This window comes from Ursus arctos, unplaced genomic scaffold (assembly GCF_023065955.2).
Source record: "Ursus arctos isolate Adak ecotype North America unplaced genomic scaffold, UrsArc2.0 scaffold_8, whole genome shotgun sequence".
NCBI lineage: Eukaryota > Metazoa > Chordata > Mammalia > Carnivora > Ursidae > Ursus > Ursus arctos.
The window spans coordinates 42,863,096-42,882,283 of record NW_026623100.1 but is presented as its reverse complement, the minus strand read 5'-3'; the positions used below and the strand labels follow the sequence as shown (position 1 = coordinate 42,882,283).

Here is a 19,188-nt window from a genome sequence, read left to right as displayed (position 1 = left end):
CTATAAAGTTTCGAAGGCAGGAGCTGAGACTTACTCACCTTCAAAGTTATCTAAGCACAGTGCCTTGTATAGAGTAGGCATCCAATAAGTACTTCTTAAAAGGATAACTGAATACATAAATAAATTCCAAACAACCCAGCTATATGAAGTTAATGCCACGATAGCTCTGACAGAAAAGATATGCTGAGGGGCACCTGAGTGGCTCAGTCGGTTAAGTGTCTGACTCTTGATCTCGGCTCAGGTCATGATCTCGGGTCTCGGGATTGAGCCCCGCATCTGGCTCCATGCTCAGTGGGGAGTCTGATTGAGGATTTCTCTTCCCTTCCCTCTGCCCTTCCCCCGCACACACTCTCTTTCTTTCTCAAACAAATAAATCTTTAAGAAAAAAGACATGCTAAGAACGTGGGCAATACTTTCTATCTTTATAATCAGAGACAAGGCTATTTTACATCAATTAACTGCTGTTCTCCAAACACCAGAGCTACATTAGAGCTGTAGGACTAAACAGGCAACTATTGAGAAATAATCCATTACTGAGGACACACAACACTATTTTAGGCTAATGTCACAAAAAGCACAGGTAATATTAAAGTCAGCCTCATCAATGCCTCCCAAGCAAGGGGATAGCAGCATTAGATCTGGCCCCTGATGGCTCTGAAAGTAATCTGACTTCTCTGGGAAACTGCTTATGGGGTTGTTGTTTTTCTATTTTGCCATTCCACTTTCTAGAGAGAAATTCTGAGATGATCAAGAATATCGTAATTCCAGGACCTACACTGAGGATAGAAAAAAGGGGGTGGTTTTCTCTAACAAATACATGTCAAGATGAGTTTGTGTGTGTAATGCCATCGCCAATGCTAAGAATTGACAATACATTCTGATTACATTAACTCAGAGTCTAAGGAAAATAAATATCCCTCTTCATGATAATCGATTGCAATGCAGGATTCCTTGAAAAGTCTAAAATGCCACATATCAACCTAACATACTGACAATGTCAACTGATTGCAGGATATATCAGATGACTGGCTAGGGAATCACTCACCAGCAACTTCAACAAGGAAAGTGGTTATAATTCAGTATTTTTTAATGATGTCTGATGTGCAAATGATTACTTTAGCTCTGCTCAGGAACATCAAATTTCCACCTGGGTGATAACCCACCTTTGAACTATATGTCACCCACAATTCCATCATTATCATCCTGAATTCAAAACAAGTACAGTAGCAAAAACCTTTGGCAGTCATGAGAATCCTTAACATGTTTAAAAAAGAGCTCAACATTAAAGCCCACACAAATACTTACATAACCAAACAAGGAGCTTCATATGGGCAACTAGAATATTTGTATGTCACGTGAAAAGACAGCTCTTTAGCAGTCATGTAAACATAAGTTTCCGAAAATAATTTCAAGGTAGCAGATGCAATGACCTATACCATGCCAATTCACACCATCTCCACAGATACCCTAATTCTTTACTCATTTTTACAGTGTGAATTATATTTGCTCCTGACTACTTGATTTGCTGGCAATTACTCATTGGGGTGCAGGGCAGAGAACGAAAGCAGGTATTTCAGGAGAATAAACTCACTATCCTTCATCTATTCAGTGAATTATTGATGGAAAAACATGAATATAAGTTTCTGATAAGGCAATTCCATCTGTGTTCCTGTATGTTATTCAGAAATGAGAAAAAAATCATGATCTGGAAAGAAGAGCAATAAAAATTTGGCATATGGCCTAAGAGATAAAAACTAAAATGCATAATGCTTAAACATAAAAAGGTTACCACGGCAGGACGCTGCAGACTCATGGAGGGTATTACTCAAGCATCTGAACCAAAAGAACACGGAACAACTACTTTTATGGAAAATCACCTGTCACTCTTTTTTCTTACCAATTTTTGTTTGTGGTAAGGAAACCACCATTTTTTATCTGGAAAAAGCCCTAAAAAAGGTGTAGATGACCATTTCTAACCCGCCCCATCCAAACACATAAGGATAATTTCTGCATATGAGTTAAAGACAAACAGATGCTTGCAGACGACACTTGCTTGTTCATGAGAGAATGCACTTCAACGGAAAAGAACGGAAAGCTAAAGCAGAATTATATACCATGTTCATTTGTAATGTCTTGTTGACACATTGTGGGCGTTTTTTTCTGAGGGGGTGCGCGGAGCAATAGCCCCATGATATGAAAGCCTGACTGACCTGAACCCACAGTGTGAGACCGGCCACAGCCTGAGCGCAGTGGCCGCCCGGGCACTGCAGTTCCTACTCGCTCCACAAGAGGGCAACATCCCACCGCTGCTGCTCTCCACAGAGCCTGCGCCCCAGGCAGAACAAATGTGTTATTTAGTCTACGATCATTTTTAATTCTACTACTGACAGTCTGACAGGACTACTTAATATTGCTGGGTTGACCTTTCCGTGATTTTGTGCTAAACCCTTTTTTTTTTTTTAAACTTCCCTTAATCTGCTGTGTCGGGAAGAGAATACAATTGACTCCCCAGGACGGCAGGCCGCGGTGATATGATCAGCTGACAGGACTGGTCAAAACAAGTGGGTAGAAAGGCAGGATTAAAGGCGGGAACGGTGTTGCACCTCACATGGCATCCTGGACTCACGGGGAGCCCTCTCTGCTCGTGGGCAGCTCGGGGAGAAGAGTCAGCCTGTCATCACTAAATAGGAATGGCTGAAAGGGGCCTTCCGTGGCACCACACAATAACATATGGGATGTAAAGTTAATTTCTTTAGGTTCAGTCCTTTCTCCCCTGGGAAAGGAAGATTGTCCATCTGGGGAAAGATCTTTCTGAGAATGTGGCCTTTGAAGACTAAGCATGATGTAAGGGAAAGATAACAAAACTACTTCTCCCACACACTAGAGAACAAAGTAATTTGTTTGCTTAAAAGATGCATATAGAACACTTGAAACCTCGGGAATGACAGCCACCAGTGCAGTCAACGGGTTCCAGGGATCTGAAAATAGCAACATGGCTGTCATTTACCACACACTTACTTTGCACCAAACTCTGTGAGAAATGCTGCATAGGAATTGCACCCATTTTAAATCTCTCACAACCCTGAGGGCTATACTGCCATTAGTCCCATATTAACAGATAAAGCATCTGATATGTAAGGAGGTTATGTGGTGGATGACGACACAGGTTGGCAAGTGGACATCAAACCAATATTAAAGTTAATCTTATTCCAGTAGCTAAATCCTGGAATCATATATGTGTCATGTATGAGTCAATACTATAGCAAATCATAACGTTTTACTATTTCCCTTGATAACCTCTGAAATAGGTAAAGTCTCTCCCATACTGCTCACCTCATCCAAACCGCAAGAGCCTTTCCTGGATTTTCCAGGCCTGTTCTCAGAAAAATCTGAGAGGAAACTCCCAAGCAGGTTCTGCTTTGTGCCCTTGGCTCCTCACGTGCCCTTACAGAAACCAAGAAGAGCTGCACCCTGCTCTGTGGCATCTGACCATGGAACTCACGCTGCATGTGTTGGAAGTGGAGAGGTTTAATAATATCAAGGAGTTTATACACAACTTAGAATCATGGCTTTTTTATTGGGGCCAGCTCAGGTGCTACCCAAGCCTTTTTGACAGAGAACCACTTGTTGTTTTATAAATTTCTTGAATTCCCCAATAGAACAAATCGAGATGGAAGGTGAGGTGAGAGTGGGCACTCATTACTCATTTCCTTATCTCACTTGCCCCCTGACTGTTCATTTCACTGACAAAGAAAGTAAGACCTCGAGGGTTGCATAATAGGGAAAATAAGCCAGTAATGGCCACAGCTAGGGGAACGAAACCAGCAATAGGTTGATTCCCAAAAAAAAGAAAACCCATGGTTCACATTCCTCATCTAAGGACCCTGAGATCAGTCCGAGATTGGTGTCAAATGTCCAGGAATGAAATTCACTGAGGGCATGGAATAGAAACTCTCTAGGCAGAAGCCATATTCTTAAGCAATTGAGTTACATCATAGCTCAGAGGACTTAGTTCAGAGGACTGATGCCAGTCAGCAACTAGAAAAACAGAGAGAGGCCTAGTTGTCAAGAACTGCAAAGGGTGCCTTGGCCCCTGGTCCAGTAAAATTTGTGACTTAGGGTAGGGATCCAATTCCATTAGGAAACAAAAGAGCTGAAAGAAACCAAGGAACTAGGACAAGTGAGGTACTTATAATAGGAGTCTATGGGTTAGTGGGACATGTAAGTGCCCAGTTATGTTAGATGCCAGGGTTGGTGCAACAAGATTGTCCTTAGCCATGAGATGGGTATATAGGGCTCTTTATTGCAAGCCTAAGGTACGTTCAAAGTCCATAATTCTATGAAAGTGCAAGTCTGGAGCAGGTAACGAAATGTAATTTAGCACATGATCCTTATTAAGGTGGGCATAGGTGGTCATTTGGCCAGCTAACCAGAAGAGCTGACCTCCTCTGAATTACCACATGGACCAGCTCTAATCTGAATCTCAAGATAGGACTAAGGCAGGTACACCATGCCCAGCCTCTGCAGGCTAAAAGAATATACTGTTTTGCACTCCAAGAAGTAAGGGGGGGGGATCCAAACTCAAGTGAATCCACTACAACTTTCTGAGTAAATTATTGAATATAATTTTAGTATTAGAAAAATTGGGGGTAATACCATTTCGGTGAGTAAGCGAGCCGGTGAGCAGTGAAACATCATTAGTGCAGGTCCGAGCTCCAGAATACAGGGTCAGTATTGCAACCCCTATAAAGCAAGTTTTGATAACTTCCACATACGTACAATTTTCAGATGAGATAAAAGTCTCATGACATCCGCCATGTCCGCCAGGATGAGTAAGCGTGTTACAGCTGAAAGCAAAGCCCTTGCCGCCCGCACCATGGTGCCACGCTTCACCGATGAGCACGGGTCATCAGCAAACTCTGAAGAGGCGATGCGCATTGTCTCACCTGCAAGACAAAGACAGGCGTGTGGGTAGACAGGAAGCTCAGAGGCTAGCAATCATAAAGATCTGTGGATGGATGATGATTGTTCCTATTGCAAAACCCGCCATGAACAGGAGGTCCTCCTGCCACCTCCATCACAGCCCACCTTTCAAGTCAAATGCATCAGTGCACATTAGACAGGGGCTGTGGACAAAATAAGGTGTTCATTTCACACAGAAGTGTGAAATTGTGCTTTAAACATCAATAAGGAATATATTCAATTCAATTTGTCTGATAGTTGAGATGAATTTGCCCTGACCTTAATCGTTCTCACTCTCCATCTCCCTTGGAACCAATGGGATTTACTAGGCAGCTAGTTGAGCTTACTGACAGTTGAGGTACAATGTTAACTGCTCCACAGAGGAATGAAACTAAAACCCTGGCCCCATTAACACTGTATTCTTAATTGAACTAATCAGACAATAATAGACCATAGAGATACCCCAAATGCAGAGTTTTGATACTTTGCTAAGAAGATATTCTCTAATATAGAATTGAACCAATTCAACAAACCCATACTATGTCAGATATTATTAAGCTCCGGAATTACAAAGGTGACTGAGGGCACCCTGGTCTCAAGGAGTTCACAATCTAACAAGGAAACATGATGTAAATACGTACTCATAATATGTATGACTATATACCACAATACACATACGATTCAGGATGTAGACAAAGAAGGGGGAGTGATTTACTTATTTAGTGTGAGGCTGGGAGAAGCCGTCAACTTTGATGGGCGTTGAAGAACGAAGAGGTGTTCACCAGAAAGACGGTGGCAGGAAGAGCACCCTTGGCAGCATGAGCACCGTGCAAGGCTCTGAACGCTGGAGAAGGATACTGAGTGGGAGGAACCATAGTCACATGGGAGGCACAGTGAGGAAGGGGTACAAAGGAGAGGTGGTGGTGTTTGGGAAGCCATGAAAGAGATCTGAACTGGCTCCTCAGCAGGGAGAGAAGTAACATTAATAGATTTTTATTTTGGCTACATTGCATAAAATAAACTGAAGGAGACAAGCTTAGGGCAGAGACAGTAGTTATTAGGGCAAATGCATGAGAGTCTGAGAGAAGCAATAATGAGGGCCTGGATGGACCAGGGAAATAGAAACAGGATACAGAAAGGAAGGGAATATTAGTGAGATCTGTATTAGAGAAAGACTGGATTTAGGGACTGATAAGAGGTGAAGACCGGAGAGAAGGTGAGTGGTTGGTGAATATTAAGTATTAGTACAAAAAAAACCAGAAGTGGGAAGCAAAGGGGATTGCTGACTAGGATGACACAGGTCCCCTTTCAGGGGACTGGGTAGCTCCTGGGGGTAGAAGGGCCTGGGAAGCAGCGTAATGAAGCCTCACACAGCAGAGCATATACAGAAGCAATAAAAGCTTTGTCAGTAAACTTGCAGAATAGAAGTTAATATGACCAATTATTTAATTTAGGGTAAAACAATTCATTCAATATTTTATTTATAGAAATGATTATTTCTCATCTGTTAATCAAAACCTAGCCCATTTAAATAACGTCAATTATATCATTGAAAGACTGTGCTTCCTCTAATTTATCCTAAGCTACAAGAGGAAAAAAAAAAAATACCTCTTAGCATTTCACAAGCAGATCAGAATATAATGTAATTCACTCAATGTTACAGTTATTTAAACCCTCGGAGAGATATTTTTCATGCTTGGAAAATGAAGGTGTGTCAGGAAATGTATTGCACTGTTAGATTTTTAAAAGAAGCTACCATCTACAATAAGCATATTGTATAGCCGACCAGCTTAGTCCCAATGCCTAGACACAAACAAATAGCTTGATATACAACAACATGGGAGAAATATATAACAATTCATAACCATACTGGCACATAGGTGAATCTCCAAGATGTCTGGCCCTTCAGGACTATATAAAGTTTAGGGTAGAGGTTGGCAATTAGGAAATACATATTTAATCCAGGTGTCCCACCCTTGCTACAGGATTACATAAATCTCTTCCCCATCCCCCGAGCTCTGGAAAAAAAGGACTCGTTGTCAGATATCCGTGCTGTGGGGAGAAGACGATCTCATTCTCACTCTGCATAGTGCAATGGGAAAGAACATTCACAATGGTAGGTGAATTAAATGAAATATTGAGAAGGTCACCACAGCTAAAGATGGACATATCTGCATATGGTATTAATGGGTGGAGCAGCTGCTGCTGGAATGAATCTACTTAGTCAAGGAAAGGGGAGATTTACTCTACATATAAACCCAGTGAGCTACATGGTTGATCCCAAATTCTGCAAGTTAAATTGGTATACGAGCCATAGTAACAGTAGGTCACTCAGGTAGGGCTACTCTGTAAGCAAAGGGCCTTAGGAGGTGAGCTCAGTTGCACCCCTCAGCACATGGAGGAACCATACCATGCCTAATCAAACTAATATTCAAGGTCAGGTTTTTATATAAAAGGTCAGTATAACGCCACTTAATCCAGATGCTGGCCATTCAGGCAGCAATACTGCTTTAAAGTTAGGAGTAACACACAGCAGCATAGAACTGTCAGGTGGAGCTCATCAACCTGGGGCCCCCACACAGGCACCCCAGAAAGGAACTCTGGAGATGTTTGTGAGAGGGGAGGGGCGGGGAGGAGGATAGAGATTGAGAAAAGGAGAGAGACCCACATGAGAAAATGTGACTCTCAAATGGAAATCTCATGCTAAATTCTGAGATTATTTTTAGATAAATAGAAGATGATTTAATTCAATTTAAATTACAACTAAAAACTCATTTTAAGCAGGTACAAATGATTTCATGTTGTTAAAGATTTTAAAGGAAAAGCAATCTGAAGTCAACTACAACTTTAATGCATTTTATATCCCTGTAGTTTTAAGATTACTGAATTAAAATGGAAATCTATATTATGCAATGATAAGCGAGTTTATCAGGATAAAATTAGCTATTTTCCCAGGGAACTGCTTTTTCTGTAAGAGTAAAATATTTAGCTAAGAAACAGCATGCATGTGTAGGAGATGGAAGGGATCAATGAAGAGGGGATAATAGATCTTCCTGTTTCTTTTATATATACACCATTGTGTTCAATCTCAATTACTTGATATGGACCTAAGCTCAGAGCAGGTCATCCATAGTAAAGTTTTGGGTCTCCTCAAGGCACTTACCACCTTCTGGAAAGAAGAAGAATTAATATCTCCAAATAAGTGACCAAAGGGAAATAATAGCAATTAATATGCACACAGTGCTTTTATATAAAGGTTTATTATATAAGTACTGTTCTAAAAACTATATAGAGGTATATAAGTCATAGATTAAAAGATAAGTAATCTTCAAAATCACAAAGATCTAGGATCATTACCCTGACTCCACCCCAACCATTACCAAAAATTAGACTCAGTGATTATTCAAGTTTTGTGTTTCAGTCACCTCAACTGCAAAACAGGGGCCAAAATAATGAGGACTGCCATTAGGGTTAAAGGTTAGAGGTGATGCAGTCAAAGCACCCAGCACAAGGCTTTACCCCTACTGGAGGCTTACTCATTACTGTCATTAATATTACTGCTACCACCATCACTGTGGTCCTCTCCATGACAAGATAGCTCATGAACTCTTGGTTAAAGGTTTGGAAGTGCTTTTTGTTGGTTGATTCCACTCCTGCATACACAATAATTTAGAAGCAAGAAAACAGCTGCCCAATAAAAATATTTATTGTTTTAAGGCAGAAAATGACTCCCCTCCCAAACGGTTCCAGTGCTTGGCTTTCAGACTGGTGCTTGTTCTGGTTCTTGTGCTACCGAGGCGGCACTGGGGGATGGACAGATAATTGTGCAAAAGCTTGAGGTAATATCAACTCAAATGCGGAATAACGCAGGATGGTAATAATACATAGAAGAGAGGGATAACATGCAGAGGACAGAGTATCAGGAGTAGAAAAGTCATTTCAGAAGCAGATTATGAACCAAAATAGCATGAATACCATGTGGTACATCCTTTGAAGGGCGAGCCTGCATGCAACAGAAGCTGTGTTTCAATACTTGAGAAACAAACTATGGGAAAACTTTGAGAAGTGGCGGAAAAGGGAATGATGAAAAGCTAGGTTCAGAGAGTGTTAAGCTGTCTTCCAGAAAGTTCTCTATGTCTATGTGTTTAACCAGCAGTTATCCTATATAATATATAAAACTGCATATTCTCTTTTGTCTAGTTATTTAAATTCTCCTTAACTACGTAGATTTTTGTCTAATTGCATAAAGTACCTGGCACATAGTGATGGTTCAGTTCTTGATATTTTCCCATTGTAGACTTCCTAGAGAAAACGAGAGATAAAGAGCAAAAAGTTCTAACCCTCTTAGCTATGACTTGTTCCCTTTTCACAATAACCTAGGCTGCCTCAGAACATTTTTCACACATATTTTCCTTGAGGTACAAATCTTAAAAGATCCTGAGAAATGGATCCTCTACAGCAGTGAAGAAAATGCAATATATTTTAAGAGAAGATTAGTGAGGTCTAGTACCTGACCACTGCTTCAAAAATTCTTGGCTACTTCTGTCCCCCAAACTGTACATCCCCATTGAGCCACACACAGAGACAGCGAAAGAAGAGACACAACAGAATTTTTAAATAATTGAGTGGACGGTGCACATCTTCTGAATGTTTTATCATTTTGATTACATTGTAGAATTTGTAAAGAAATGCAATGGTAAAAAACCACTTACTGCTGTGGTTAGCTCATTTTTGAAGCATGGTGGGAAATATATATCTTCATTTGAGATAAAGCAAATGAAATGCTAAATTGAATGGTCAATGTGAGGAGCATTTCTCTATTTGCTAAATGGGATGCTGCCCAATTCATGAATTGCTTAATAAAGCCAATTAGATCTTCCAATTTAAAAAACAAACAAAACAAACGAACAAATACAAACACCAGGAACAGTCAGTGTAGAGAACACCATGGAAGTTACAAGGTTACCAGAGGAGATCCTGACACTTTACACTATGTCTCTTGGCTCCTTTTTTGAAGACAAAAGTGAGCACTCCCTTGATAAAATTATCCAGAGTTGGCTGGTGTACAGGAAAGGATGAGCTGAACTAACTGCATGAGTAAACACTGAGGAATAGTCTCTTCTGGGCTTATTCCAGCAGCAAGTAGATGGTGCCCACAAGGTGACTCAGGATTCCTTCCATTTTAAGATTTTATCAGGTTGTGTCTATTCAGACTTAATATCATAACATGTGCTGTCTTCTCTCTTTCCTACTAAGAACAGTCTATTTAGAGCTCATGGTGTGCCACGTTCTGTTTGAAGAGCTTTATACATTATAACTCAATTACTGCTCAAGAGAACCTGATGAAGTAAATACTTGCATTGTCACCATTTACACCTGAGGGAACTGAAGAGAGCAAAGGAAGATTACTTGCCTCAGGTCAAACAGCTGGTGAATGGTGGAGCCAGCATTCAAAGCCATGGTGGCTCTAGGGTCTGTGCTATTAACAACTGTGATTCAGAAGTAACTTTTAAACTGAGGGCCTCAGAGGGGAGGGGGGTGGGGGAATGGGATAGACCGGTGATGGGTAGTAAGGAGGGAACGTATTGCATGGTGCACTGGGTGTTATACGCAAGTAATGAATCATGGAACTTTATATCAAAAACTAGGGATGTACTGTGTGGTGACTAACATAATATAATAAAAAATCATTTAAAAAAAAAGGAGTAACTTTTAAGATTCTACTTACTGTATTAAAATTATTTGTTTACATATTTCCTCTGGATCTGTATTAGGAGTTGAGGATTAGTACACTATTTTATTTAGTTAGCAGAGTATTATGAAGAAGAAAGGAAGGAAAAGGATGGAGGGAGGAGGAGAGGAAGAACTAAATAAAGACATTCCTCCAATTATTTCCAGGCTCTACCACTCCCTATTGTCTCTTCTTGGGACTGATTTTTGACTGCCTATGCTGCACACATTTGAGTCTTCAGCCCTTTGCCAAGACTATAAGCTTAGGATACAAAACATAATTGTAGCAAATTTATTTCTTTATTCCTAGCACTTAACCTATATTTGACAGGGTAGAGTTACTCAATGAATGTTGGGCAAAGGACAGCAGGCCTGGCACTTTATGTTTTAAAAAATATCCTGGGGGCCCTGGGTAGCTCAGTCGGTTAAACACCTGACTCTTGATTTTGGCTCAGGTCATGATCTCAGGGTCTTGAGATCAAGCTCTGAGTTGGGCTCTGTGCTCAGCAGGAAGTTGGCTTGAGGTTCTCTCTCTTCCTCCCTCAGCTCACATGCCCACTCTTTTTCCCTGTCTCTCTCTCTCTCAAATAAATAAATAAGTCTTTAAATAAATAAACAAAACATATCCAACTGCTGCTGAAGCAAGAAGAAAGGACAAAATCCTGAATGCTGTGAATTTATCAGGGACATAATATGAATATTTTCTTCCACTTTCCCCCCAAGTCGGTCTTGTGAGCTCAGCCCGCAGCAGGGAAGCTGTAAGGTTTGAGAGAGGCAGGGGAGAGTGGAGGTTGCAACACCTTTGCTTCTCCTTTGTTTTGCCCACGTGAGCATTTGCTATCAACAGGGAAAAAAGTCTTAAAACTTTTTTGGAAACAATCAAGAACTTGAGAGAGGAATGTGTGCATTTCACCCCAGGGTGGTTATGACTCAAATCCGTGATTAGGAGGAAAGGTCGACAATCAGAATTTTTCACTGAGACTCAGAGATGATGAAATCATGTATCTTCTCAAGCAAATTCTGCATTAAAATAAGCTACCTCCTGCAGATCCTGTCACTTCCAGCACCGAGCATCTATAGAAGTGCTGGCACAGTTCATGTCCTTCTGTTACCAGAAGCAAAATAATTTTTGGCCTAAATATGCAAACAAAGCCTTATATGCATCTAAATATAGAATATATTTAGATGCTATATGATGCTATATGCTACAATCACATATAATTAATAATAATTATACAGTATATTAATAACTAATATATAATTAATTACAATATTAAACACAATATATGCATACATGTTATATTATTATGCATGTAATGTATATTAATACAGTTAATTATAATATTAAATAATTAAAATTAACATGAATAATATTTATATACATAAAAAGTAGGTACCGTGCAAACTACATTAAAACCATGTAATTACTATAAAATGGGAATTCTGCTTGTTCCTTTATCATTCTACCAAAGGTAGTGGACTCTGGGCTTTTTATCTTTCTTTGTTTTTCCAAGCAACTCTGAGCAAACAAGAAATTACATGGAAAATGACAGAAGGCTGATGGTTCCATTGTCCCTGAACTGATTGTGAGACTGGAGGATTTCTGATCTGGGTAGGACCTCTTTATCCTTGTCTAGCACCTCACTCTTACTTTCCATATAAAGACACAAAAACTAAGTGGCGATTGACCTGTGGGAGGTCAGGTGGCTGGGTGGGGCCAGCTTCCCAGCTAAGTGACATTCTAATCAGGGATAACCCCAAAGTGGTTGGGAGACCAAGAAAGGGTAGTGTGACCCAAGCAAACTGAAACTTCTTTCTCACCTAACAAAATCTGAAATAACCACATGGCCTTGTTACAGTCCTGCCTCAGTGGCCAGAACAGCTCCAAAGACAACCATGCATCCGCATTCCGTCTGGCCCAGCGTTTTTTTTTTTCATGGTGGGGAACTGAGTCTGTTTCAAAGCAATTTTCCCCCATCAAGATATGTTCTGTATGCAAAAGTACTACAAATGCTAGTAATTCATGATTAAGTGTATTGAATGCTATGAGCTATTAAACATTGTTAGAGACAGTAATGTGCCACCCTGCAGAAGGCACAGATCATTAAGCATATAGATTTTAATTATTTCAGCTGTAGCCTTTTCCTGGGTTGGGAGGAGAGGGTATAGGGTAATTTTGCATTGTTGTAGCCAGAAAGATTATCATGCTACAATATGGCACACTTCACAAATGAGACCTTTGCAAGGACCTGTTAAGTATAGCAAGAGCCATATTCCACAAAAATGCGATTAATGTCTTGGGCTCAAAGGCAGTGAAAGACCATAAACTTGGAAACATTAAACAGTGATGTGTTAAGCTTAAGAGAAAAATGGAGTATGGAGGATCAGTATTGAACCCAGTATCACCTGATATTTTTATAAAACAAAGGGAAAAGAAATTGATGAACATGTAAATTTCACTGTACAATGTTTCTAAAATAAGTGTACTATATCAAATATACAATTAAAGAGCCCCTCTTGTAAGTTGGTTGGTAAAGCAAATAAGCAGCTAATAAATTATTTTTTGTGTAAGACCAAAATTTCAATAACCCTGTATATGTAATGCAAGTGTCTGTATAAAAAGCATATTGTGGACTTATTTATATTCTTAAGTCAATAAATGGTTCTATTGATCAGTGTCTTTATTCTCTTACAACCATGACCACAAATCAAAACCCACTGAAATGTCAATAGGCTGATATAGTACCGGGTAGTTGAACTGTGATTTCAAAAGCCTTCAGTGTGATAGGGAAAGAAGGAATACCATAACTGGCATCTAGACTGGACAGCAGAGATATCATGATCATCAAAAATGCCAGCATGCTCCACATTTCAACATGCAAATGTAGAGGACATTTCTGTTTCTTCTTGCTAATTAAGATGCTGTGTAAGGAACTGTAGACTGAGGAGGTGAAGGGAAGGATTTAATGTCCAAATACCAGATTTTAAGAATACCTTAGAGGACATGATGCAGTTTAAATCTCAGCAGATGCAAAATCCAGGTGTGACCTCTAGGACAGAAACCCCTCTGCTTCCCTAAGAAGACATCCAATTTGAGAACCACTCTAATTATTAAAATTATTTTTCAACTACTTGGTCTTTGATACGTTCTTCTGAACTGCACATAAAAATATAACCCCCTCCTCAGTAGGAGAGAGCTTAAGAAAAAAATTTTTAAATGTCCTTTAAAGAGAAAGGAAATGTCAAAACAAACATTCATCAGCCCTTGCCCAAGAACTAATGCTGCATTCAGATTACGAAAAGAACAACTAACATAAATAAATGAACAAACAACTCCCCACAGTTTTCCAAATGTTAAATACCTACTAACTAGTCATTCAAGTCAGGATAATTTGTTTGTACATGACCTTTTAAGCAAATTAATAATGTAAGCATGAAAGGTGTTGCCAATCAGCTTTGGAGGAGATAAACCTGGTTTTTGGCAAGTTGTAAAAACAGTAAGAAAGATAATAATTGATAACTAGTCACTCTGACATATTTCGGGATCTGAATTACTACATATATTTGAAAGATACTGAATATAAGTTCATTGGTGGAGCCCAACTCATCAATTTCAGAGGGAAGAAGACAAGCCTCGAGAAACTTAATGGCTTGCTCAAGGTCACACAGTGCTCTCGGGGCAGAGTCCAGACCAGTAGCTGGATCTCTTGACTCTGAGTTTGGATTCACTGCAATTTACTACTGTGGTATATTTCTTTAGAAGCATTCTGTTTTTCATAGGGTTTCAAAAATTCACATCCTCAGGTTAGTCCATATAATTTAAGCCTTTTTATACCACTTTGGATGTCTTGATACTATGCTTATGTGCAAATATATCTTTAAGTTTCCAGTTTCAATTTTGAGGTACCTCAAAATTGTCATTAGTACAATTAAATAATACTTGCATCACTGATTTCATATCAGCTAAAATATAAACACAAAGAAAAGCAAATGGGAAGTATAAAAAAGGCACATTATATAATTTGTATCTTACAGGCTACGGAAAAATAAACTATGCTTAAATTGCTGTACTGTCAAATAACAAACCAACTTCACTTTTCTAAAGTAGTCTCTGGCTAAACAAAGCACGGGAACAATCCTCATAATGAGAAAAGTAGATTAAGGATAGAAAACTAGCACGCATTTCCAAATTAGAAGCCAAACAAACAAGGTTCCAAGTAGCTGGTATTATGAATCTGGTAAAAAATAAAAACTATAAATTTTAAATCTGCTATAAAATTAAAGCTCAATTAAAATATATTTTAAAATACAACACGAAGAAAACTGATTGTCTTCACTGGTTTGCAGATGAAAAAACAGAATAATCAGATTCTAGGATTTAAACAGCAGTCTTTGCTTTAATTGCTGAACTGCCATTGATTCTCCAGTCATCACAGAGACATGGCAGTCTGTCAAATGTGGTTGTAGCCATGAGTCTTCTTTACTAAACTGACAGGAGGCACCCATGTCACCATCATTCTGGTTCCTATATTAAGAGGGCTCAAGGAAGAAGCCACATCTAAATCAACATCAGTCTATCAATGGTAATAAAACACCCTTAACAAAAATATATTTGTTCAGCAGGATCCAGCAATAGGTAATGAACAAAATTTATTTAAAGTAACTCAAAATCTTAAATCCAAAAAAAAAAAAAAAAACCCCAAAACCCCCAAACAAAACAAAAAACAAATTGCCAAAATGTGCTAATCAAAGCTTTCTTCACTTCTGTGATCAATAGCTTGTCACTAAGGTCATAGCGGTCTCAGACAGACTTCTCTCTTTCCAACTCAAAAGTACTTTTTTAAAGTAAGTGAAATAAGGTTATAACACATCCAACAGGGTGGCATGCAGCCTTAAGGGTGAGGGAAGTTTGGGGGACTAGCTAGAGGAATGTGACAGTCCTGTCCATACTGCCTTAGTTGGCAGGGTTGATTATATGATTATACCTGTAAATGTGTGTTTGTGTACAAAGTATACAAAGAATTATATATCATTTCATTCATCTTTTTTATTCATTTAACAAACATTTATTCAGTACCTGCTCTGTGGTAGGCACTTGCCAGGTTTCTAGATATTCAAGATGAAATCACAATTCCTGCCCTCTACTTACTTGCAATCTGATTTTTTTCTGAACTAACGAGGATCATCTGTATAACATCTGCAGAAAAATGCCCACTGAGTGGGCATTTGAAAATACAAGAAAGAAGAAGCTTCATTTTAGGGAGTTGGGAAACGTGAGTGTATAGAGGATGCTTAGTCAACTATAATAATAAGTAAAGATGGCCAAAAAGTACTTGTGTATGTGCATATATATCGATGCTTCTGTATGTCTGTCTACCTGTCTCTCCATCCATCCACCCATCTACCCATCCATGTATCTATCTATATGTGTGAGAGAGAAATTAAGTTTTTCTTTCTCTATCCCTCCAATGCGTAGCTTTTAGCCCTAAAATCTAAGAGCTGGCAGAGACCAGCCACTCACTGCCAGTGTCCTCCCCCAAATCCCTGCTAGAGCACTAAAGAACAAAGAGTGTAGATGAGAATGACTCGGATAAATGCATTCGTCATCATTAATTAATTCACTGTCCCCAGATTGAGCAGGCTGGGTCAACAGTAAGATTTCAGGGCCTTTTTAACTCTTAACATCAAGCCCTAAACGAAAAGTGGGCTTGAGGGGTTTAAAACTCCTTTCTCCTGGGCTGATTCAGTTTTCGACTAAGATTTGCAAAGGAAAGAAACCCCATCTTATCATATCAGTTTCATGAAACTGGAGGATATAGTAGAGAGAGAAATGAAAGAATGAAGATTATAGGAAGTCAGTGAAATTTTAATCTTTTCTCTCCTTCCACTGGAAACAAGATCCACCAACTTAGTCAAAATAATGTAGGGTATGCAAAACGAAAGGAAATATAGGGCATTTTTTTAAAATGATTTTTTATTTATAGGGCATTTTTTTAAGTATGCTAGTTATATTTTTCAAATAATATGCTCAATACTTTTTCTTCAACCTCCAGCCACTATTTTTTTTAACATTTATTTATTTGAGAGAGAAAGAGGGTGCATGTACACTTGAGTAGGGGGAGGGGCAGAGGGGGAGAGAGAGAGAGAATCTCAAGCAGACTCTCCACTGAGCATGGAGGCCAATGCGGGGCTCAATCCCAGGACTCTGAGATCATGACTTGAGCCAAAATTAAGAGTCAGATGCTTAACCAACTGAACCACCCAGGTGCCCCTCCAGACACTATTTCTTATGAAGTATATAAAATTTAAAGCAAGAATTCAATTGTTAAACTGGAAAAAAAAAAACGTAGAATAAATATACTTTTCACTGCATTTCCAGACTTTTTGGACACTCTCTGGTGTGTTAATAACTGGAGCCATTCTCAGATGCTCTTGCCAATCTCAAAATTTTTCTGCCTTGTGAAGGCTGCTTCTGGGCAAAGTGGGGGGGGGGGCATTCTGAGCTTCTTAGTGTTAATTTCTTTTAAAGTAAAAGCAGAAGAATCATGATAAATGTCTTGAAAATTGCACTGTACACACTCGCCAGTGAATGAAGATGCAGAGTCCCTCAGGAAAATATTTCTCACTACAAATTAGTGAACTCATACTGGGAGTATAATTCAACCTCCCATGGAGGTCTACCTGTAGGGAGAGACTATTCTGTTCATGCTGAGGTTAGTATTCTACTCTGTGTGACAGCATAATAAGGATTAATACACTAACATGGACTTTTAAAGCAAATGCACATGGTTGGTTAATTCTTGCATCACTTACATATTACTAGATGGAAAGACTAAGCAGTAATTGCCTTGGGGCACTGCTGAGAGTTGTCAACGGATATATGGGAACTGGTTTTGAACAATGAAGGAAAGTTCATTTTCAATCCCTATACTGAAGAGCAATCGGCTCTTCTCACCAAAAGGAGTTTAAAGGAAAAGTTGGAGAAGAAAATGCAGATGTCAAAAAATCTGTAGATGCAGTAAACTCATTTCAGAGACAGAGAATCACTACTGAACAATACCTGGGCTTAACAAGCACAACTCTGAACCAGCTTCAGAGAGTACTCAAGACATGAAGAGGTAGGCATCCTGGCACACTGGGCAAGGGACAATGGCAGCCTAGGCTGATTGGTCCGTGCCCGCAGAGAGGTCACCACCCAGTCACACTTGTCCAAGGCTGTTACTAAGGTGGAAAATAGGTCATTATAAATCCACCTGCATCCTTTACAGGATGCCCTATATAAACAAGGGGTAGTCAATGTAACTCCCAGGACAGAGTGCTTATCTCATGACTTTTAATAGATCCAATTGTTTTCTTCACACAGTTTCAAGTTAAAGAATCTTTTCAGGTATAAATGCATGAGCATATACACACATACTTCATAAATTTAAATACTCCAGTCAAGGCTTTGGCATGGAGAGCTGGCAAACCAGTAAATGAAACTATTTATAGAATTTAGCCTTAAGCCTTCTTTTTGCTTCATATGCTACACATTATAATTACATTTGAGAATCCCCAAACCTAATATTTTCGATAATCAACAGATGCAGCTAGAAATCATTGCCAAAGATGGCACCGTTGCAAAAATCTATTTTGCCCCACTCTGTGTGGATCTCTTCAATGTTAAGTAATGTTACTTCCTCACTTCTAATTACCTTTAACTCACTTTCCTCTCCCCCCAGAGACTTCAGAATAGATGGCTAAATAATCTCAAAGACACTTTCCAATTCTGGATACTAAAATGCAAAAAAAAAAAAAAAAAAACCCACAAAAAACCCACTAATAGCTGTTATTTATAAAATACTACATATCATGCACAGTGATAAGCACTCTAAATATATGATCTCACAAGGAGGTGGACAACAGCTCCATTTCAAAGATAAAAGAGACCATGGCTTAGTTTAGAAAAGTGTATTAAATTTGTCCAAAGTGACACACCTACCTAGTCAGCCTCAGCCCTAGAATTTGATAAGACTGCTGGACTTAAAAGTATGGGATCTCAGTAACCCTGAAACTCTAAGCCAAGGGTCTACTGGTATAAACTTTTGCATTGTGATGCCCCTGTCAATGTTTCCTAAGACTGTAGACATATTTAAATGATTGTAGTCATTGAGAATGCAAATATGACATATTGCTTTCAAAAGCAAGCACATCTTATAGCAGAATAAGAAACCAATCATTGCCTACAAACGTTAGTTTGCTTTGCACCTATTATGCACACTGTGTCCAATAATTATAGATAAAAAGCAACAAAAAGAAGTAATATACCATCACATGACAGATGTGATTAATCATTTTGAATTGTCACAATCTCAAAAATACAGATTTAGCATTTCTCAGTATTAACTGGATATCATCTACAAGATCTTTTTAGTAAGAACTTGGGACTCCATTGAAGTTTAGGCTCATCAACTTTTACATACAGAAACTAAGAATAAAAAAATGTTAATAGTATTA

General features: G+C 39.0%; 1 protein-coding gene across 4 annotated transcripts in view; it reads right to left on the bottom strand.

The window, feature by feature from the left end:
* CTNNA2 (catenin alpha 2) overlaps window positions 1-19,188 on the bottom strand; it is a 953,020-nt gene that overhangs the window by 745,862 nt on the left and 187,970 nt on the right. For all 4 annotated transcript variants that reach the window (XM_044379734.1, XM_044379740.1, XM_026481889.2 and 1 more), the window contains exon 3: window positions 4,780-4,946. In XM_044379734.1, the coding sequence (XP_044235669.1) occupies window positions 4,780-4,946 (167 nt within the window). The remainder of the gene's footprint in view (window positions 1-4,779; window positions 4,947-19,188) is intronic.